The sequence below is a fragment of the Emydura macquarii genome, unplaced genomic scaffold, assembly GCF_026122565.2.
Source record: "Emydura macquarii macquarii isolate MOO-44397 ecotype Brisbane River unplaced genomic scaffold, CSIRO-AGI_Emac_v2 contig_587, whole genome shotgun sequence".
Classification (NCBI taxonomy): domain Eukaryota; kingdom Metazoa; phylum Chordata; order Testudines; family Chelidae; genus Emydura; species Emydura macquarii.
In genome coordinates, this window is record NW_027130724.1 from 14365794 (window position 1) to 14388657 (window position 22864).

Consider the following 22864-nt stretch of genomic DNA (forward strand, 5'->3'; position numbering starts at 1 on the left):
TTCTCTCTGTTACACTGTTCAGGTTGAATAAGTTATTTTTTTAAGCACAGATGCACTGTATTCTAATCCATTTCCTTCTAAGATTAACAATTGCTCTGTGAACAGTGATGTAAACGCCAAACTGTGAAAGTATATTCATCCATCTAGTGTGAAGAGACTCATGCATGTGGCCTGGATGTTGCCTATTCATTTTTCCAATGCTAATATGCATTCAAAGCAGGACCTCATTTGCATAAAAGAAAATAGAGTGACAAGAAACTTCTCCATTTAATAATGAAATAAATAGGACAAAAGTAAAAATAGTCAAAAATTTAATACATGTGCTATACCTTTAAATTATGGAAATAAAGTATCACAAGATGTCACTAAAATGTAGGGAATAAAGAAAAGGTGCCACAATATTTTATGGACTGACAACCAAGAACGACCTTCTGTTCCTTATAGTAAAAAAGCTATTGCTGAGAAGTTTATACAGTGGAGACCACTTAATTACAGAACCCAGAATTATTGAACAGCAATTCATTATGCTGACCAGGTTTGTTTCTCAAATCAGGTATGCACTTCAGAGGGATTTTATCAGAGAACTAAAATGAACAGAGCTGCCGCTATGCACTAACCAAATCCAAGCATTCTGAATGTTACAATTTATGAGCGTGGGCTAAAGCCTTTTTACTTAAGATACACAGGCATCCCAGAATCCAGCAGCTTGCAAAATTAGCACGTAACAGAGCTTGGTATTTCAACAGTAAATCTTACGTGCACAGTCTGTGCTCATCAAGTGAGATCACCACAGAAAGTTTTGAAATGGAGACATGGAATTAGGTTTATTAGTGGCATCATTACTTCACTGTAGCACTGACATCTACTTAGCCACTGTCCCCTTTGCATTAGAATATAAATCAAAGCACATGGGAATAGGCAGTTATTTCTTTAGCTGTTAACAATTTCAGAGGGTTCCAAACCAAGATAAATTGTAACTTTAAAGGCTGGTGCACAAAACTGTTTTTGCTAGAAGACACACTCTTATCCAAGCTTTTTGTTTAAGTGGACTGCACTGTAAATTTTGAATTGCAAACATAATATAGTCAGTTATATTGTATAAGATTTTTTTAAAAACAAAATCTTACAAAACACAATGATAGGTTAAATAAATAAAAACATCAGTTAAAAATACAACACACTTACAATTTCTTCTGTGCAATTATGTACCAATATGAAAAATATTACTTTCATCTCTGTCCATTTGCATGGTTCAGTCTCCTGGAACCCAATCAAAGTAATACTGACAACAAAAATAAAGAAAAATGATTTGCTGACAAATCAGTTCTCTGAGGCTATTAAAAAAAGCACACATCAGAATTTGTAGTTTCCCTTGCAGCGCAACAGTGATCCTAATTAGTTTTTTTTTTTTAATCAAACATTGGTAATAATGTTAATATATAAAATATTAGTTTAAAAGCTATAGAATGACCTTCTTAGCAGAAATGGAGCGTGTACTTTAGGGTTTATGACATACAGCACGTCTGAAGGCAAGTTCAGAGAATGCTGAAAGGCTCACTGCACATTATCTATGGCAAGGAAATACTGCAGCTTTAAAATAAGCTGCACAAATAGTCATTCTCTCTCTCTCTTTCACATGAAAGTGTGTAAAAAGCAAAGCAACAAATAAACTCTAAAATAGATTTATACCAAAAATCCTCCTTTTTTCTCTTTTTAACATTGAGTTTACAACTTCTGTCCATTTTTCTGCACTATTTTTTGAGTTTCCTTCAAGGAAAGTCAAAAGTTGTGTTTTGTGGCCATGAACAAGTTCACAATACAACGTATTAGCAGAAAGAACCTTTGCATACTAAAAAGATTTGTTCCTTGTTGCTTTTTTTAGTGTCTGCGGTGAGACAGATCAGATGTCTATTCCTTTGACAAGGGAAGCTTCCAGCGTAATGTTGAACTCCTGCAAGGTCTGTAGCACTCGAATCAAGGAATTAACAAGGGTATGATCCTTAATCAATGCTATATCCTCATACATCTGTGCTGTGATTGGACAGTCCGCAAGCAAGGCGATCCAATGGTGTAAGAGGTGGTCTCTGAGAAAGTCAGGTTTTAGAATTTGAAAACAAAAACAAAAATGTCACATTTTTAATGAAATGATATTTTTCATCTTTTAAAGAAATCTACTACTTTCTCCAGATAAACTGGAGGAGAAATAATATTGTAATAGTATATGGCAACTCGATAAGTAAAGTATTATAATCTAGGGCAGGAGTGGCCAACCTTCTCAGCCTGAAGGCCAAGCATATTATTTCAAGGTTAAGAAGCCACAATACTTACGGAGAGATTCGCTCAGCAGCTCCTGCTTTGCACCACAAAGACAGTGCAAAGGAGCAGAACCCACTCGCAAGCCCCTACTGGGGATTCCCCAGCTGGCAGAGAGCTGGCTCCCACACCACCCTCCCCGCAATGGTCCCAGTGGGCAGAGAAGAGGAGAGGCAGTTGCTGCTCTCACCTGGACTGAGGCAGATGATCAGGGAGCATTAACTGGCTGCCTGTTCTTGGCTTCTTCCCCTCCCCCCCACACTCTCCTGGGCAGCCTTGGGCGGCTATTAGGCACCCCCCTAGGATTAAGCAGAGCCAACCAAGCTCCCACCCTGCTCTCCTTGCTTGATCGCTCATTCTTTTGGTTTTATGCATGGTACCAATTTTCCAGACCTCAGACCTTTCCAATTTCAGGTGCCCCTGAGACTTTAGGATCATTGAGATTCTGTTGTATGTAAGCATCAAGTTGTAGTAGACACCACCTTCTATCTGAAAATCTCCAAGAACTTTGCAAACATTACTCCAACTTCACAGCACAAGCAGCCTTCGGACTTCTTCTCATCCCCTGCAAACCCTATGTGTATGATTCAAATGTTCCTCTGTACCTGGCTCCAAGGCACACCAGCATCTGAAACTTGCCATCCTTCCCAATGTTTCTAGGAGTGTGATTGATAGCAGTGATGAAGCGACAAAAATTCCTGGCTCTGGTCTGCCAGTTCTCCTCTGGGTCGATTTCATTCTGATCAAGGGTCTCGTAATACGTTTGTGCTTTTTCTTGAAAGAAAGGGAAAGACGGGTAGTAGTCAAGTTTGATCAATGGAAATGCCAATAATCATAAATATACTTGCAATAGTGGTTAGAACAGAGGTCAGGGAGGCAGGACTACTGGGTTCTATTCCTGCGAGACAGGAGACAACTTCAATATACTTCAGTTCAACAGCTATAACAAAAGTGTATTCTGAAGGTACATAAACATTTGTAAAGCAATTTAAGATCCACAGCTGACAAGATCTATGGAAGTCACTATAAGAATAATCTTGTAGATGGGGCACTGCATTGGACTTAGAAGACCTGGGTTCAATTCCCAGGCCTCCTGTGTCATTTTGGAAAAGTTATTCATTCTACGCTATGCCTCAGTTGCCCATTGGTAAAATGGGGATAATACTTCCCTACCTCATAGGAGAGGAGAATAAACATCTATTAAAAATAGTGAGGCAATCAGATACTTTGGTGATGAGGGCTACATAGGTACCTAAACAGAACTATAAAGTCTTATTAAAGTGACTCACATTTTAAATGACAGTTTATGAATTCAAAGAGTACAGATCTCATTGTGTGTAATTTCTAGTGCTTGTGAGAGGCTGAACCTTCTTAATACAATAGAACTTTGCTGTGCATTATACCTTTCATACTTCTCTATTAAAAATAACAGAAGGCTACCAGACCTAAGCTTCCAACTACATTAAACAACTTCTCCTCATTACCGACTCAATCTAACACCATTTCTTTAGGAAATATTCAAAATGCTTGCTGCCAGCCTGCCCCCCCAGAATGTTAGAGTGCAATACATTTGATACAATAATGCCAATGTTAATATCCACAGAACACAGAGATACGTTCTCTTTTCACCTACACAGGGAGGAACACTCACTGTGCTGGATCAGCTCCCTCACTGGTGTAAATCAGCATAGCTCCAGTGGATTTAATGGATGTATGCCATTCACACCAGCTGAGAAACTGGCATACCAAGTGGTGATGTTGCTATAGAATTACTTTACAGCAATACACTGGCTGGTTTGTTTTCCTCACACTTACCTAGAAAGTCCCAAATAAAGACATTTTTGAAGAGCCTCGGTGATTTAAATCCATGCTGAAACACCTGCTCAAGAGCTGAAACGAGTCCACTTTCTCCACACAGCAACAGAGTGAGACTGCCTCTCTGCCAGGGACATATGGAAAACACAAACATTCTCTTTTCAGTTCTCCAGTTTGTATATAGAAAATTAGTGACATGCATTATGAGGGCCAACCTTTTTTTTTAAATGGGGGCCTAAAGTTAGGCTCCTAAACCTATCTGTAGGCGCCAAAAAATGTAGTTTGATTTCCAAACATCGTGAGAATCCAGCAGCTTCATCAAACATCTACCCATTGACACCCATCAAAATGAGGCTCAAGAAGGCAGTCTTCAGTGTCACCAGGGCCTACATTGTTTAGGCTTTGAAAACCCCATTCTTTATTATAGTGGGAACTGTTAGTGACCCCCTGTATAGGAAAATCTATTTGTGCTTATCTGAAACTTCTTTCTTCATTACAATGGGTAGCTCAGCTTGCTTGCACATTGGAAACAAAAACCAGACCCGTCAGTCACTGGCAGCAGGGGAATGCCCTGCCTCCTGAAACTCACTCCAGTTGAGATAACTTCCACAGCCTGGACAATTCAAATCTACTTTTCTAAATTACAGATTGTGTTAAATATAGTTCGAGGAAAAAGCACAATTTCTTCTCTAACTGCAGAGCATGGTGCACTCTATCTAATAAACAAACTCAAATCCTTGGATGTCAATTTTCATCTCTATTCTGGATGGACCATTTGTCTCCAGGCTGGATGGATCTGTGGATCTTATTTTTCAAAGAAAGGAAATTTTCAGGTAAGCACAGGTAAATTTTCCTATTCTTCTTTGTGCTATGGTCCACAGATCCATTACAATGGTATATTTATAGCAGCATGCTTGCAGGATGGAAAGGGTTTAAATATGGACACTAAGGTCTGAAGACTTCTGCAAAAAAAAGGAATGACATTGACTAAGATTGGATAACCAACGTACATAATTTGGTGAACAAATGGCCATCGGGCCAATCTTAATACAAGAGATATGAATACTCTGCCCTGAGTTTGTCAGTGTTCCTAAGAAATGGACTTCAATACGTAACTGAAGGCGGAATATTTCTTGAATTTACTGAGTGCATTAATGTTATCACAGTTGTGAGGACTGTCTGAATTGTAAGTACAATACCAGTTTCAAAGAATGCTCCCAATTTCAAATTTAAAAAAAACCCTCTCATCTGATTGGAGACAGCAGCCATCAGGAGGCCTACTCTAATGTACAGGAAGTATGACCCCGCCTGCAGGGGTGCAATCTGAATAGTACTACAAAGAGCAGAATGAGATCTCAAGGTCACGCTCTCTCATCCTGCAGGGTTGAAATAAGGTTGATGCTCTAAGAAAGGATTTAATATAGGGATTTGTACAAAACTTTCTTTTTCTTGAATGTGCTGAGAGTGTTGTACTACAGAGACGTGAACTTTCACCTGGACACTCTACTACACCTAATAAAAGCCTCCCTGGGGGAAGTCAAGGTCGTGTTTTCCTGGTTTAATTTGGTAGTTAAACTGTAGACTTTAAACCAGTCAGAAAAATAAATTCTATTTGTTGACTTCACTTTTGGGGTCCATGAGGGCAATAATCATTTCATCCAAGTATTCACTTTAAACTTGCCTAGACCCAGATGGAGGATTGGTTTTGCAGTGGCAGAATTCTTCAGTGAGACAGACACCTGAAGATCCAATAGTAGGTTAAATCGCACCTGAGAGCCATCGTCTCTTCACATAAGAAGGCAAAAACAGCATCACTGCTGCTCTCTCATTCCTATCATTTGTATTGGCCTGGGTAGCAGTGGAAACAGACTGAAGACACAGAAGGGGCCTTGTTTACAAGATTTACAAGATGTTTACAAGATGAATTCACCACCTCACATCCGGGTCCTGACACAGGGAGGCCACTGGGCACTTTATTTACTGTTTCAAGATACAAAGAGGTCAATCACCAGTCCACCAAACGGATTTAGGATGACATATTTCTGAGTGCAAGAGACACTTTTCTAATCCAACTTCTGCCACGTAACTTTTGGCATTCATCTCACCCTTGGTGGGATATTGGAAACTTTGCTCTACCCAGGACAGGAGAATTTCTCTCTGGGTTCGGGCTGATCACGTTCTTCCCAGTCATTATAAAAACCCTATAAGACATATTGACTATCATGACGAGAACACGTCTGTTATGCATGGAAGGAACAGTGCTATGAGATGTCACTTGAATCACTGTAATCCAATTGGTAAATGCTGCGCTCTCTCTTTCTGGTATATGTACCACCCTGTGTCTTTGCTTCAGCCTTCTCTCTGTACAGGACCCTGATCAGAAAAATTGTCCAGGAAATTATGTGAATTTTCTTCTTCCCTAAAATCAATATCATTGCTGTCTTGGTCCTGGACAGAAACCCTGAGAGCACATGCAAGACCAATGGTAATGATCAAAGTCATGCTCTGGTTGTCCCCAATTCTCCCAGGCTTGAAACAGGATGGTGATTAGGCTGCAATGCTCTAATCTGAAGTAGATCTTGGGTGATTTCATTCACACAGTGGCCTTTCCATGGGTTGCTGAGACTGGGATTGGGACAAAACTGTTCTTGAAATTCTTGCACAGTGCCAGAAGATACCCTCCCTGGACAATGTCCAGTGACCTCATTGTCACCGTAAGTAGCCTCTTTGCTCCCAAATTGAGAGAGCTTGACACCAACCAAGGGTTCAGATCCAGATAGGGCTGTTTGGGAGACCTGTAGATAGCCCTGAAGCAACAAATGACAGATACTGACCTTGCACTTGCTCTAGCTACCACTTGCAAAGAGGTATTTTCTTCTTTTGTATTTCATGAACTTCTTCAATTTGCCATATGACTTGTATTCCTCTCTATAGCGCCTGGAAAGAATCCGGATTATAAATTGACTTCTCCAATGACTCAGAATAGCCTCAGTTTTCCATAAAGTTTCCCATTATGCTATTAAGATAACTTGGCACTGAATTGTCTGAGTCTCTGATCCCAAAGACCAAAGACCAAAGCCCATATGTATCTGGATGAAACAGATTTTAATCCCGTTCTTTCCAGGGAGAAGCCCTTAGGCCATGTGATTTTGGGGTCGGGAAGAATCATACTTGCAATACTGCCCACCCACATTAGCATTGCTTGTGAAAGCATGTGAGGCTACTAGGGTGTCAGACGACAGTTCAGATTTGCATAGTTTTTGTTGGTCTGATGCCAGCGGTGTTTTCATATCCAAAGGCAGGGGCTGACACCAAGCTGGCCTGGACTTGACTGCCTGTGAAGGACCCTGTATATGGAGGAAGCCACTCTTTCAGGGGAAAATATTCCCTGCTTAGAAACACTGAGCCCGAGTATCAATGAAGATGGCCACATTTATCTTTGGTAGTGATACCAAATTACATTTTGACTGCACACTGCGGAACCTTCCGGCCTTATAAAATGGAGGCTAGAGTAGAATGAAGTAAGTGGTGGGCTTCCTCGTGCCTGCCAGTTCTTCCTTATCCAGGCTGCTGACCCTCTCATAATTCCATAACTACCTACTGGGAGAAGGAGATGGAGATGAGGCATGGCAACCTGCAACGGAAGCTGAGCACAATAATCTGGACACAGTGATCTGCAGTGGCATCTGGAGACAACAGCCCAATACTTTGCTAATTTTTAGGTGCAGCAGGAAGTCCCTATCTCTCTGTTATACCTTCCCAGAGTGCCTGAGGAGGCTTCTATAAGCTAGTCAAGAGCTGCTGCAGACCTTCAAAGCCCGGTTTCATAAAAGCTCAGTACAGAGCATTTTGCCTGACCAGAGTCTAGCCTCTGGTGTGTTGGAAGGTTGTTTTTTGTTGTTGTTTTTTTTAAACAAAAGGAAGAAGAATTCCACTTGTGTGTGGGTCCATGGGGAAAGGGAGTATGCATAACTAGCAGTATCAGCATATCTACGGTCTGGTCTTCTCCATTGATCTGCCATGCTGCACTCTGAAGATGAGCAGGGGAAACAGCGCTGATTTTCTTTAATAATTTATTTCCCCTTTGGGAGTTTGCTCCCATAATCTTGATTCAGAGGGGAGAGTGAAACTGGGCTCAGAGATTGCTCCAAAAATATTTCAGGCTGCTTGTGATCCCTCTGCCCTCAAAGAAACTGGCTCCCCCACATGGGTCCCTTTCTGCAGCTTTCTGGGAAGGATGGGCTGACCAGAAGTTCCACCCCTCTCTACTGCACGGGATTCACATGGGGCACATAGGCCTGTACTTCCCACAGAGATCTCGGCCTGGATTGCCAGCAGGGATCCGGGTGGACGGGAGGAATGACTGCCATAAAGGTGGCAGCAGGAGGACAAGGCTGGGCCCAAAAGCCCCTCAGAGCAGTCTCTGGCACTCCTTGCACCCAGTGCTTTGCACCTATCAACCCATGGGGAAGCGGAGGCGGTTGAGGTCTGCAGTCACAGGTGTAGCTGCTGGTGTGGGCTACAGAGATTCGGGTGTGATCTTCTACCTGTGGTGCTGCCCTTCTGACTTCATTTCCCTTGTGGAGATGAGGGAGGAGGGGCAGCCTGCCTTCAAGCCAGTTGTTTTCCAATCCTGCCTGCCTCCTTTCCTTCCCAGCCTTGGCTGCATCTTGTCCAGCAGAGCTGACCTCTTCAATACTTCTTGTTTCCTCTCCTGGGAGGGGGAGGGGGGAAGGTCAGCAGGAGACAGGGAATTGTGAGGTGACCCCACCCAGATGGTGAAAGGGGAAAATGGATCCTGCCCACAGAGCTGGCAGAGCTCCCCAGTGAGACACTTGCCAAGTGGGGGAGCAGGAGACATAGACTCTTCCTTTTGCTTCTGGCTTTTATCAGCCTAGCTTGCTTCCTGAAGCCTATGGCAGCACCCGTTGCTGCAAATGCCTCAGAGTGGGAGCAAAGCTAAGGGAACAATCTCCCTAAAAATCAAATACAGCCCTGGGACAGAGCTGGGAGTTAAAGACAGACACATTACTGAGCTGAAATGTAGTCTACAATTTTGAAATAAACATGTGAACTTCCCTCACAAGAGCTCTGCAGCAGGGCAGGCTGGCTGAGCTGTTGGCCATTGTGAAGACAGAAAAACCCAGAGGAACTTCAGGAGCTGGAGCCAGCAACTGGCAGGTCCGGTTCTGCCCCAAAGCCACAAACAGGCTGAGGTACCGCCGCAACAGGTCTGTGGAGCTCAGCATGACAATGCATTTCAGCTGCCCAACACTTCCCACACTATAGGCAGTCATAGCCAGGTATGCTGGGTAGGCATAACAAAATAACTGATACTCCAGCAAGTAAGCAAATACGCTGCTTCCTTCAGAACGAGCTGTAAAGGAACCGGATGGACTGCTCTGAGTATCATAATAATCAAGCCTCATAGCTACGAAAGCACACACTGCTCTTGCATGGCCACCATGGGATAATTGAAAGAAACAGCTGGTGCAAATCTCCAGAGCTGAAAAACACACTGTAGTACATCTCGACATGCAGCTTTCTATGAGAAGAATGAGATCAAAAGGGATATTAAGATACTTAGCAACCTTCTAATGATTCCCATAATAAGCAGGGATACAAAGAAAAAGGGAACACACTTGTGAATTACTCATCTCTAGGAAATGAAAGGGGATGGGAAGCCCAAGTCAGATGAATGTAGTATTCTGTGCTGCTGAAATGCCTATCTGTATGCTCCAAACTGTGTAAGTGAGAGCTATTAAGGCCACCCATTGTTTTAGAAAACATGAAACAACTGAGAGCTCATTTATAGGGCCTCTTCGTCAAATGCTAGAGTCTTGTCTCATAGCGAATAACTAAGATATGAGAAGATTTATGCAACTGTATTAAAAAACATACAGGACACTCAAGAGCCATATAGATGAAACCTAGACAGAATTTGGCTTATTGTGGATTCAGATACCAGGGTGACGAGCATGGACCAAGAGCATACAATAGTACTGTTAACAGCAAAAGTGATATACTTGGAGGTATGCAATTCCAGTTTATAGACTATCAGTTTAGATTTCTATTGATTTGGGTGGACCTCCCCCATACATAAGCAATTTCCAAATGTAGATCATTGTCAATACAGGTTAAGGACTTTGTTGGAATATAAGCCATGTTCATAAGCATCAGAAAAATAATGGGAGGAGTATCTAGCTCCATCATAACAACAAAAGAAATTCTCACCTCCTTTTCTGGCTTGTGGAAATGCTTGACAATGCCATTAACTGCTTCACCAATTGCTTCCTGTATCTGACCTGTGTTTAACTCTGTGCAAAATAAGAAACCATTTTCACTTTCTTTATAAAGGTTTGAGGTTACACTTGCAGACCAAAGTTAAGGCACATTCCTAGGGCAGGGTGAGAGAAATCTGCATAATCATTACCTGTGATGTACCTTGGATTTGTGCTGCTGGATTGCCTGCATTTTTTCAGGCTCATATAAAGTTGATTTTTTTTTTTCTTTTTTAAGTCAAAGGTGTAGACCTAAACTGAATGTGGTGTTTCAATCCAAAAATAATATGGACGTTGCCTTACACGTTGTGATGCAGATTTTTAGATTAGGGTTTGAAACAAAAGAAAAAATATGTTTCAGGCAGGTGGGAAGGGTGCCACCAAATTTAGGAGTCTTGGAAATTGTGTTACAGCAGTGGTATTGCTATAAATCAGGGAGAGAGTTGAAGGTAAATCTCTGTGGACATATCTACACTGCAGTTAAAGACCCATGGCTGGCCCATGTCAGCTGACTCAGACTAAGGGGCTCGGGCTAACAGGTTGTTTAACTACAGTGTAGATGTTCAGGCTCGAGCTGTCATCTGGGCTCTAGGACCCTGCGAGGGTGCCAGAGCCAAATGTCTACACCACAAGTACACAGCCGCTTATAGCCCGAGCCCTGAGTCAGCTGTCACAGGCTAGCCACAAGTAGTGTAGACATACCCTGTGTCTCACTCCTTGTGTCCTCTTCTGTTTGACTGTGGAATGGAGGCAGAAGGCACAGAAATAATGGAGTACATTTATTTTTGGGAGGGGCCTTTACTGGCAACAGATCATTATAAACAATGCTGCATGTCCCTTCTGACTTACTTGGTTTGTTATTTGGCGATATAGTGACAAATCTTCTGATCATACTTGGTGACTGTTGCAGTGGCGGGGTTCTGCACTGCCTTTCATCTGCTTCGGTATGTGAAGTTAGTAACTCTCCCACCAGGATCCTCTCTAAACTGCCATCATCCATCCCCTTTCCAAGCCACCTCCCACATGGAAACCTAAGGACATAAAGGCTTAGAATGGGGACTGCATATACTCTGGCTTCTGGATATCCTGAGTTCAAAAATTATTTTACTTTCTTATTGACATAGTGGGAAACAAATCAATTCTATTTATTTTTGATTCTTTTAGCCAGCAGAGGGAGCACAAGTTAAATAGCCTTATTCCAGATTTGTGCTATACATGGTAATAGATGATGTAGATACACAACGTAAAAGCAGCAGCGGCCTTCAGGTCTCTGCTCCATACACAGGGCATTTGGTTTGGGAGGGTTCTCCCCCAGAAGAAGTTAACACATTGGCTCACTGCTCAATTGCTCATGTAACTTGACATGTTAAACACTTAAGCTCTTATTTGGTCACATGGCTTCTTTGAAGCATCTATGAATACTTTCACAGCAGGCTATCTGCACGTAACTGTTTATGCCACAGTTTCCAAACCACTGACTAATCCACTGAAATATGGATATTCGGTAGTCCAGACACCAGGAATCTTTCAACCCATAATGGCTCAAATCAAACAAGCTCAGTTTAGGAAAGCAAACAGTATCCAAAAACAGAATCCCACCCCTTTGCTTAATTGTGAACCGAAAGGATTTACAGATGTCTTCTCACTGACCTAAGGCTGTCATAACTTATATAAGCAAGAGATAGGGCACCAAATCACACTGCATATAACAAATCATACTATAGTAAGAATTATCAAACTCCTCTTATCCTTCTCACTCAGCAAGTATACAAAATGCTCAAAACCACTTTCATTCGGACATGTCCCCAAAAATCCTCTGATAATTTCATAGAGCTTTTCAGATCTGTGCATGTACAGGTGAACATCATCTGTACTTGATAAGCAGCAAATTTTAACTGGCTATTCGTTTGGCTTCAAGGCAGTTTTCTTTTGAGATGCTTACCTCTTCCTTTTATGTTTGCACCTGGCTTATTTGGGTGGCTAAATATGAACCATTTGTAAATGAAACTTAGTTTATTTTCATAAGAATCCTGATCCTGTTGAATACCAGAGATCAAGTGATCCTCCAACCCTTTGGACATCAGCACCTGAAGATGCAGAGTCTGAGAAGAGGAGCACTGATGAACAGACAGGTCTGTTATGCTAACTCCCTGCAAAAATTCTACTTATCCCATGTAAAATGCTAGGATGATACTTACTTGTAAGTATGCCCTGTTATTTCGTTTCTGACCATAACATATTCCACAAGCCACTTGGCGTACAGCCCTGAATTATCATGTCCTATTTGTACTGTGGTAAGTTTTCCCAGGTTCTGGCACTGCAAATGAAACAAGAAGTTATCTGTTATAGGGAAGCAAACAGAAGTTGACATGTGCTAAGGCAGTGTAGTCCAGTGGAGAGGGTGCTAGGCGGGGAGTCAGGAGGCCTGTGTTCTAATCCCTGCTCTGCCACCAACCTGCTACATGACCCTGGGCAAGTCCCTTTAACTCCCAGTGCCTGTGGTCTCCATCTTCTCTATTTAGACCATAAGATTGTCTCTTAATATGTGTTTGTACAGCATTTAGAATAATGGTACAGAGATCTCTGTTGGGGTTTCAGGTACTGCTGTACTGAAGATAATATCAAAGAATAATGCACCATTAACTCTTATACACTGTGGAGTCCACTATGACAAAAAAGAAAGGAAACTCGCATGACTTTCTTAAAGTTTTTTCCTTTGGGTCAGTGGCAGGATCTGGAAAAAATAAGCTTTGCCTCCCCATTTACAATAGTGTGGGAATCTGCAACCTCCACAACCTTTTAGAAAGGTTTGCTACTAAATATCAGACAGGCTATTAGGTACCTTGATAGTTAGAGGAAATAAGGTTGGCTTACTAAATACAAGGAGAACTAATCTAAAAAAGAACTGATGAGTCACCAGGAAATTTAGCCTATGGAGGGGGAAAAAACCACAGTACAAAGTGAAGTGGTGATGTAAATTAATATTCAGACAGAAGTCTCATCCTCCTCACCTCAGCTTATTTTACCAATCATTCTACTCTGCAAATTGCCTAAATATGGGTGTGTTTGATAGGTACAGGCACAAATAGTATTTATGACTATGAGAGTGACGAAATATTACAAAAAAAGATGAAAAAAGTTAATTTAAATTGAACAAAGAATGTTTTACCAACAAAATATTTCCATATGTCAATAATACAAACCTCAAAGGTCATCTCCAATATATTCTTGGGAATCTGCAGAACTCCTGTTTCACCCAACTCTCCTGAGATACAGATCCAAGGGTTTGCAGTGAACATTGAGCCTCCAAGTTTCTTGCTAGGAACAATCAATATATGGTATGGGATCACTGCAAATACAAGAAGCAACTCACTTAAAAAAATACCCTACAAAAAGAATAATCATGGAAAAAGTAAGTTAATAGTGTTTTATGTTACACTAGCTTTTCTTCTTTATGTTTAATAAAATTTATTCAGTTATCAAATGCCAAAGAATTGAATAGCGACTTTAGAACCCATAAAATATTTGTAAACATACTGAATGATCAGGAATATGCAACTGATGTTAACATAAATTCTCCAGTATATTAAGAGTACAGTTGATGACAATCACCATAAAAAAATAAAAATATGCTTCAAATAATGTGTTTGCATTTATTTAGTCCTTTTTCATCTCAAGATCTTAAAATCACGTCACTAAGATGGTTACTTTCCCCATTTTTCATAGAGGAAAACTAAGGTTAAATGACTTGCCAATGGTTATGCAGGGAGCCTACAAGAGAACTGGAATTAAAAGCCAGTTATTTTATTGCCTAGCTCTGTGCCTATATTTTTGTTACATAAATGCATATGTACTCAGAGCAGGGTTTGTCATTTGCACTAATTCAGACAGACATACTCAATCACACGCTGAATCTTCAACTTGTAAGGCTTGTTTGTTGCCAATATTTACTGCAAACGATAAATACTGTAGATACCCAATTCTAGATAGTATGTACTGTGAATCTTGAACCACATTACATTAATCTGAATGTAAAGTGAAAAAATTTCAAGAACCAAGTAATCAACTATTAATAAAAATGTTTTTTTAAATATTTGGTGTGACACATTGAGTTTGGGCATCAAGCACTTATTTTCTTAGCACTTCACGTATGAGCAGAGAAGCTGGGTTAAGATCCCTTTGACTCAGGAAGCACTGAGAAAATAAAAGTATTACTCAACTGCCTAATGTCATGCTGTACAACTCTAATGCATGGTCCCCTATTAGCCAAAATGCTTTTATACAGAATTCAATTATGTGAATAGTTATTGTGTTCTTGGGCAATTTACATTGTTTTGTAGCATATAAATGGCTTATTGTGAAGGCTTTTCAGCTGAAGCAATTAATACATTTCTCTCTCTCTCAATGTCACCTCATCTGACAGTAGCCTCAAGAAAGCATTTGGTGCTGGATTTTCTTAAAAGCTTGATGCCCATGACCTTTAAAACTATTAAAACCCTTCTCCTTTTCATTTCTCTCCTCCTCACCGCCCCCTCCACCCCCAATATATTGTTAGTTGCAGAGTAATGACAGCATAACAATATCCAAAACAAGAGCTTAGTGTTGGCTATTATTTTTCCTTAGTAAGATTTGTTGTACTGAGCCATTTTTCATTTAAACCAAACAAATTATGTCCCTCAACCAGTGATTTGGTTAAATGAGGCTGTTCTGCAATTCTTCATTTTTAGGCCAGTTATATGCAGTTAATACTATCAAGTGGAAATTAAGCAACATTATTTAAATCTTTATTAGTTTCATGTTTCACACAGGCAACTCCTATTGATGACAATGCTCACACACTGAGGGTAAAACAAACCCTTTAGTGAAAGAAGAATAGATACTACCACCACCTTTCAGGAATGATATTAAAAATGACAGTGATATAGTGGAACATATCTGGACGTGAATAGGAAATTAATGGAGCTCGGTGAAAGAACATATTAAAACTGCTTAGAAACTCACATAAGAATAACCAACTGAAAGCTGAAGAGCAGCACTGAAGGAAAAATAGGTACTTACAGATTGTTGTGAAAACATTGGTAAAGCAAAAGTAATCGACAGCATTAAATGACAGGAGATGATAGAGGAACTGTTCTTTCTCATCATCACAGCGAAGAAAGGCATAACGCTTGTACAATTTTCTGATAAAACAAAAATAACCTATCACAGTAACAAGATCCTTTCAGTCATATGTTTTCTATCTCTATTAGGTCAACTGTAAAGAATATGTAAGCAATTACAAATGACAAGAAGTATGGGTGCTGAGAGCCAAAAGCATTCAATCAGCCAAGACATGTAGGCATCTTGCAAGTCTGTACATTCTGGAGCATGTCATTTCAGTTTTTTGTGCTCATCTCAACCCCTTTTGTCAGTTTAGAGAGCTTTAGAAAGTTCAGAGAGCACAATTTAAGATGCACTATACCTCCTGAACTTAATTTAGGATATGATTCATTAGGATAAAATATCTCACTGTGTATATGCAGAAGGGATTTTACCTTCTGGGGTAAGATCCTCATTCTTGCTCTGGCCCATTTATGCTGTATAAAAGGCTGGAGCAAGGTAAAGCAGCCATAAAAGCCCCCTATCCAGCCAGGGGAGGATCCCTCCAGGGCAGGTCCAGGGGAAGACAGCTGTAAGATTGTTCCCTGAGTAGGCAGCTTTGTGGGTGAGAGTGGGACCACAGCACTGCAGAGATTCTGGGCAGTCATGGGGCAGCCCAGAGAGTCTGCCGTAACTGAGGGTACATCGGTACTGCAAGCTGGAGGTATCATTTCCAGCTCAAGGAGACATGCCCACCCTAGGTTTGAGAGAGCTAGCAAGCTAAAAAGAGAAGTGTAGCTGCAGCGGCACCAGGAGCTAGCTGAGCAAGTAGGATCCTGTTCAACGCCCTACGTATGTATTTGGAGCAGCTAGCCCCTCCCGCCATTCATGTCACTGTGACTACACTTCTATTTTTAGTATGCCAGCTCAATCAGAGCAAGCGTGGGAATGTCTCCTCAAGCTGAAAATTATACCTTCCAGCTCCAGTTTAGACATAACCTTACACAGGTCCCCAGGCTGCTTAAGTGGTCCCTGGACAGCCCAAGATAGGGTAGTTTAGAGAAGCCAATCGCTATCCAGAGGAATCAAATGTGAACAAAGAAAAACAATCATGTATACTTATTAGCATTATGTATTCGTTAAGCACCACCTTGTTACCTTGTGTTTGAACACTGTACAGGACTCAAAAGGAAGGCATCTTCAGGAGAACTTACAATCTCTTTACAAATCAAAATCCTGGTTGGAATAAACCCTGGCCTGACATTATTCATTAGTACATAGTATATTACTATTTTTGTTAGGTTTATGCAGCTGCAGCAAAAAAGCCACAGGACAGACGTGGTCACTTTCTATTTATTGATTTAAAATAATATTTTTATGGATGACTACATGATGTACAGTTACAAGAGACATCCAGAAATGAAGAGCAATTAAGCAAGGAAACTCTTCTCTTCTGTAGTATCACAACTAAAGAAATCAGCATTAATGAATATCCACAAAAGAGGAACGTGCAAAGATACATCAACTCAATCAAGGATATAAGAATATTTAAACAGAATAGATGTAAGATCAGTATAAAACTTCTATCACAGCCAAGTGTGCCATGGACAGATTGCTCCTTCTAAGCAGACCCCTTGACAGTCTGCTCCAATCTCAGACAGCACACAGGAACAGTTGACAACTGGATCACAAGCCAAACATTTACAAAATAAATCAATAATTAACATATACAACATCCTCATTTATATAACAACCACATCAATAACACTGATCACATTGAAAACGTTTCCGTGGAAATAAAGCTCCACAGTTTTAAATCAACTGAACTAGCCGTTTGCCACAAAAGTAGTAGACCTTTGAGCACCTAACGGCTCAATGAGTCCATGTTTCACTTGGGTAACTTGAACTGTGTTTAGACAGCCTATCCAAGAGGATTGACGTTGCTGGGGACATTTGTCTCTCTGTATTTTAGCATCTGAAATTTCTGATAGTGTTTCAGCTAACTTCTGAACATTTTTATTCTTCATTTACTCAGAATGGACACACTTCAGTTTCCTGATCTTCTTTAGGAATCTTGGTAACACTACTCTCATTCCTTCTTAGTATTCATATCTATTATGTTAGCCACTTTAACTGTATGGATATTATTCCAATCACTAAGTTATCTCAACACTCAGGATTTACAACTATGAGCCCAGTTTTCAAATGTAAAGTGCTTCAATAGTTCCAGCTTCTGCATTTGAATATACATTTCAGCCTTTAGTCATGTAAAATAGGAACACCCTGGTATCAGCATCCAGAAGCAGAATTTGGACATGCTGTTTATCAGTTCACATTTGAAATTTAGGCTCACCAAGGTCTTTAGAATTCTCTTACTTTCATTGTCCACCATTCTGGCTTGTGAATAGAGTAGTCCCACAGAATTTCCTGGAATTGGTGGAAATTACTACAATGGCCTGGACTGGTTTTCATTCTGGATTAATGTGGCTATAAAGTTTCTTCCATATTTTTAAAAATGGCCTTAGAGATCCAAGACATTCCACATGGCTTTCCACTGCAGTAAGAATAGTGCCTAGGCTGATACTAATCCAACTGACCACTTCCAGATTCAGGACTGTTTCCATTTTCTAGGCCTCACTTTTTATTAAGAGGAAGCAGAGAAAAATCACCACTGGAGAGCAGGCATTATTACAAGGACAGTAGGGGAATGTATCTGGGGCTTTCCCTCCTCTCTCATTATGCTCCTTTTGTAGATTGAATACATCCCAGTATGTCTGCTACATATGGCAAAACCCATTCTCTTAATATTGCTAACTGCAGTAGTTACCTTGGAAAATGCATTAGCAAATGAGACACTTTGCATGGTTATGCTTAGTGCAGCACTTCGCATGGAACTCCCCCCTCTAAAATTCCCCTCCTAGGAGCTGAAATGGCCTTGTTTAACGCACTGCTAATCTGCGCTGACTGGACTGCTCTAATCCTTCTCTGACTAGAACATCTAAAAATGTACAAATAGGCACTCAGGATTACCTACTATTGATGCCTGCTTACATGTAAGCAGCTCATCTGTTCACTTCCCATGTTGGAGTATATATTTATATTTTTGTCTCTCATACTGAGCTACATCTAAAAAAACAGTGTCCATTTTACTAAGGAGCAACACAAAGGCAAGGGTTTTGGAGCATTTGCTTTTAAATCGTGTCCCTTCTTCTACATGGGATAAATGTTGTCAGGTTTAACGAATTAACCCTTGATGCCAGTGAATCAGGCCATGCCTAAACATTAAACACTAATGAATTCCGCTCTGGCCCGTGGCATTGCCCCACGACTCTCAACTGCAAAGACTTAACAGCACACATTTTCTCTAAACATGTTATGCTGATTAATAAAATCCTGGGGCCTGACATACTTAAATACTATACTCAGTTTCTCCTTTAATTAGTGTTGTATATGGATGGCATCAAAATGTGCGTGCAAGAGAGAGAGAGAGAGAGAGAGAGACGGACACTCTCATCCCTTACCTACAGCAGCCATGTTTGCTCTTAGTGAAAAGAGGTAGTGTCCAGGCACAAAATGCAACCTACAGTACCAGTTCCCACCCACCACTTTTATCTTCCTTCAAAGTCCAGACAATGCTATCTGTATGCATTGCTAGGTGTATTTTTAAATGCCTACAAGTATTCATCTTCAATTAAAAAAAAAAAAAAAAAAAAAAAAAAAACCAACAACTTACTAGTAGCCGCTCTACAACTACAAAAAAACAAACAAACAACCCCCCCCCCCCAGTTTATTCAACCCCACGCTCCTAATGAATAATTAACTGCACCAACTAGGATGTGAAAAATATGAGCACACAGAGTTGTGACTGCAGTTTTAGAGGATGAGCTGAAACTCTCTTCACAGTTCGGCCTTAAGTTATTTATTTTTTGTATTGTGATGGCACCGAGGGTCCCCAGTCAGGATCAAGGCTGCATTGTGCCAGGCTCTGTCCACCCACCCACACAGAGAACTCTTGGGGAGAAAGACAATATTCCAGTTTTACAGAGGAGGGAGGGGTTGATGCACAAAGGCCCTGATTCAAAACACTTGAACAGCTTTAAGCACACACTTGAGTCCCAAAACTGACAATCACTTAGGATGGCTCACGTTGGGCTCCCAAAATCTCTAGTCACATTTGGAGACCTGGGCCTAATTGACTGTAGCAGAGCTCAGAACTGAACATAGATCTCGAGAGTCCCAGTCCAGGGCCTTAACCACAGACCTTCCTCCCTCTTAAGCGTGTCCCACGCTGTGAGTGGTTTGTTAGCTCTACCACTGTACCTCCTGTGTGCACTGTTAAACAGATATGAGCATTGGCAAGCTTGTGTTTTTAAAGCTGAACAATTATTAAACAGGTTTGATTTTTAAAAGGTCTGTTTAGGATAGACAGGCTTACTTTGTAAGTTCAAGATCTGAAAGAAGCTGCTTTAGATGTCTGGAAAGTAACTTCTTTTCCATGGACAATCGAACCCAGGCCCTGGCCTTGCCAACATCTGTTTTGATCTCACCGATGTTCTGGATATGCCTAAAAAGGAAATACCGATAATCAGACGTTGATTAATAATATTCCCACGTCGTCATCCCAGCTTTTTCTAATCAAGCAGGACTGTGGAAAGAATTCTGCCTTACGTGTTCTACATTTTGACAACTGCTGGAAAAAAGAGAGGCCCATAAATTAATATATTTCACTATCTAAGTCCCTTCCATCCCTGTACATCTGGTTAAAAAGAGGAATACAAGATAAAAAAGGAAGTATCTGTACTGCAATGGCCTCTTTTCAGGATTCTAGACTGACTAGTCCTATCACCTCACAATGATTTAAGGTTCACTCTTGTCCTTATATCTGCACTATGTATGGCTGAACGCTTTGGAAAATTAAATATTGCCCTTGCACACACAATAGCAGATTCAAGCTACAAGCCATAAATGTTCTATATTACAGGGAAGATCATGTTCCTTGAATAGGTTGAGTTCACTTCTCCCTCTCCAAAATTTTAAAGTTAGCTGGGAAAAACCCCAAGGAAAGAAAAACCTTTTAAAAATGAATAAATTCAAGTTTAAAAAAACCAGCATGAGTTGCAGTCATACAAATAGCATTTCACAGAGTCATCCTATCCAGACAGCTTTATTAAAGAGCTTCTTCTGATTGCCAGTCAATCCAGGTTTCATATTTTATTTTTTGTTTTGTTGTTGTTGTTGTTTTTAACCAGTCCAGAGGGAAGTATAAATATCTATATTAAAAATGTAAAACCCTATTTGTTTAAATACACAACTCCTGTCACTAGATTTAACAACTGTAATATTATCTTCCATATTTTATAGACCTGTTCCAAAATATTTGGTTAGTTTCAGATGTTCAATGAGCCTTATGCATTAGCATTGCACACTCAAATTCAAACTTAAATTTTCAAGTATGACTCAGGTGCAAGTTCAGTGGAGACTTTGAGCTAATTATTATTAAAAGAAGAAATTATGGGAATTTTCTTTTCAACTGAAGAGATCAAACAAATAATTCCCAGAATTTTGGTAGGGATTATGCAGATTTGAGAGAGATGGGTACACAAGCACAGAGAAGTTAAGTGATCTGCCAAGGCCATGGAGGAAGCCTATGGTAGAGATACCAGGCCTTAGAATTAATCCATTTTGAAGTCTGAAAAGGTGTTTAATATTAGAAAATGGCAAGCACATGAAAGAAGTATATTTAGTTTTGAGTTTCATATTTTTCTGGCACTGGCTTTCACACTCTAGGTACATGCAATGGCCAGCGCTTGGCCATCCCACTCTCAGATTCAGAAGTTGTTGAGGTTCATCAGGAAATAAGGAAGAGTTCAGAACTGCCCAACCAGTTCCAGGATTATTGGGTAGATATGATCCTGTTCCCCATAGATATGATCCTGTTCCCCAGTCTCAGAGATAAGATACTATGAAGACAGCTCAGGATATAGACAAGGAGAGTATGGCTATAAACTAACAAATATTTCAGTGGAGTCAGATACTGTAGGTGTACAGTTTCCACAGTATGAAGCAAGTTTTCACTCAGGTCAGTGAAAGTATTTCATTATAACCTTTGGGAAGATTGCTTAGCAATTTCTTCCAACTGAAGCACATTGCTTTTCCAGTTGAAACACATCAACTACAAAACCAGGAACATAGCCAAACAAGTTTAATCCTTGATTATCCAAAGTCAGCCTTTATAATCTACAGTTCTTCGTATCATGAAATAATCTTAGTCTTTCCAAGGTTTATTGATGAAAGTACTTTCATCCCATTTTCCTTCATAACAGACTTTAGGGAGGACAATAAGAGAGAGTGATTTTCATTATTTACATTAATTGAGTCTATTTTGTGGAAGAGCTCAGGTTCACTCAAAATGATACTGACCATGCAAAACTCACATGAGCCATTCAGAATTATACTTTCTTTACACGTTATTGAAGTAAATCTTTTACACAAGTTACATGCATAGGAATGAATACAGATCTTTAGGATTTCTTTTACTTCCCCAAACTAACCTCATATCCTGAATGAGAGAGATCCTCAAGGGTGACATGGCTGGGCTGGCATCTGACTTCCTCCTTTCTGAATCAAGAAGTACTCCTAAAGTCACAAGAATATTTTTTAATCAATGGAAAAATAATTCAAAGATTTTAAAGTAATATTTAAACAACACTACCTACCAGTAACACAACCTAAGTATTTGAAAACATTTAGAGAGAAACAGTTTTCCCTAGAATCCAGAAATGGTACAGTATATGCTGCACACTTTTCTGACGCATGGCTTTGTGAAAATATTATGGCACAACTCAGTGCTGACTATGGCAGTATATTAAATCCATGCAAAAATATTGACAGTCTGCATACGAAATGTTCAGGTAACTCATAATATGCTCAGTACTATCACATATTAATAAGCTTTGGCATAACAAGGAGTGGTGTGAGACCAAAGAGTGGGATCTCTACAGACTATTTATCACTGAAGTGTTATTTTCTAAAAAGAGTTCTTCACTTCCTTCTCAAATGAGTTAAAACAAGTGGGCACTGTTGACACTGTGTATGTGTATGTGTACAATATATCCAATGAAGCCTGCATCACAGTTTTAAACTACAGCAATTGGTAATACAAGTAGAACACAAAATCTGCAGTTTAAATGCTAAACAGTACCATCACTATATCATACTTCCAACACTGAACTATGAGCAATCACCTGCTCTCAGTCTCAAGCCGGAGAGCAGAAGATCAACAGTTCGTTTCAAACCCAGATCTTTCTGCATGTCAGACCAATGTTCACAGAACACTGGAATGGGAGTCAGGAAACCTGGGTTCTATTCACAGCTCT

General features: G+C 40.3%; 1 protein-coding gene across 5 annotated transcripts in view; it reads right to left on the minus strand.

Annotated features, from left to right (window-relative positions):
• Nucleotides 1-248: 248 nt before the first annotated feature.
• Nucleotides 249-22864, minus strand: part of DENND5A (DENN domain containing 5A) — a 96543-nt gene continuing 73927 nt past the window's right edge. For 4 of the 5 annotated variants that reach the window (XM_067540760.1, XM_067540759.1, XM_067540764.1 and 1 more), the window contains 10 exons: nt 22040-22124; nt 19924-20052; nt 15468-15589; nt 13613-13758; nt 12608-12726; nt 11259-11440; nt 10363-10445; nt 4129-4252; nt 2919-3087; nt 249-2084 (listed from right to left, as the gene is read on the minus strand). In XM_067540760.1, the coding sequence (XP_067396861.1) occupies nt 1901-2084; nt 2919-3087; nt 4129-4252; nt 10363-10445; nt 11259-11440; nt 12608-12726; nt 13613-13758; nt 15468-15589; nt 19924-20052; nt 22040-22124 (1343 nt within the window). In that variant the 3' untranslated portion in view covers nt 249-1900. Of the gene's footprint in view, nt 2085-2918; nt 3088-4128; nt 4253-10362; nt 10446-11258; nt 11441-12607; nt 12727-13612; nt 13759-15467; nt 15590-19923; nt 20053-22039; nt 22125-22864 lie in introns of those variants that run through there. The other variant, XM_067540763.1, reaches the window with a different exon arrangement.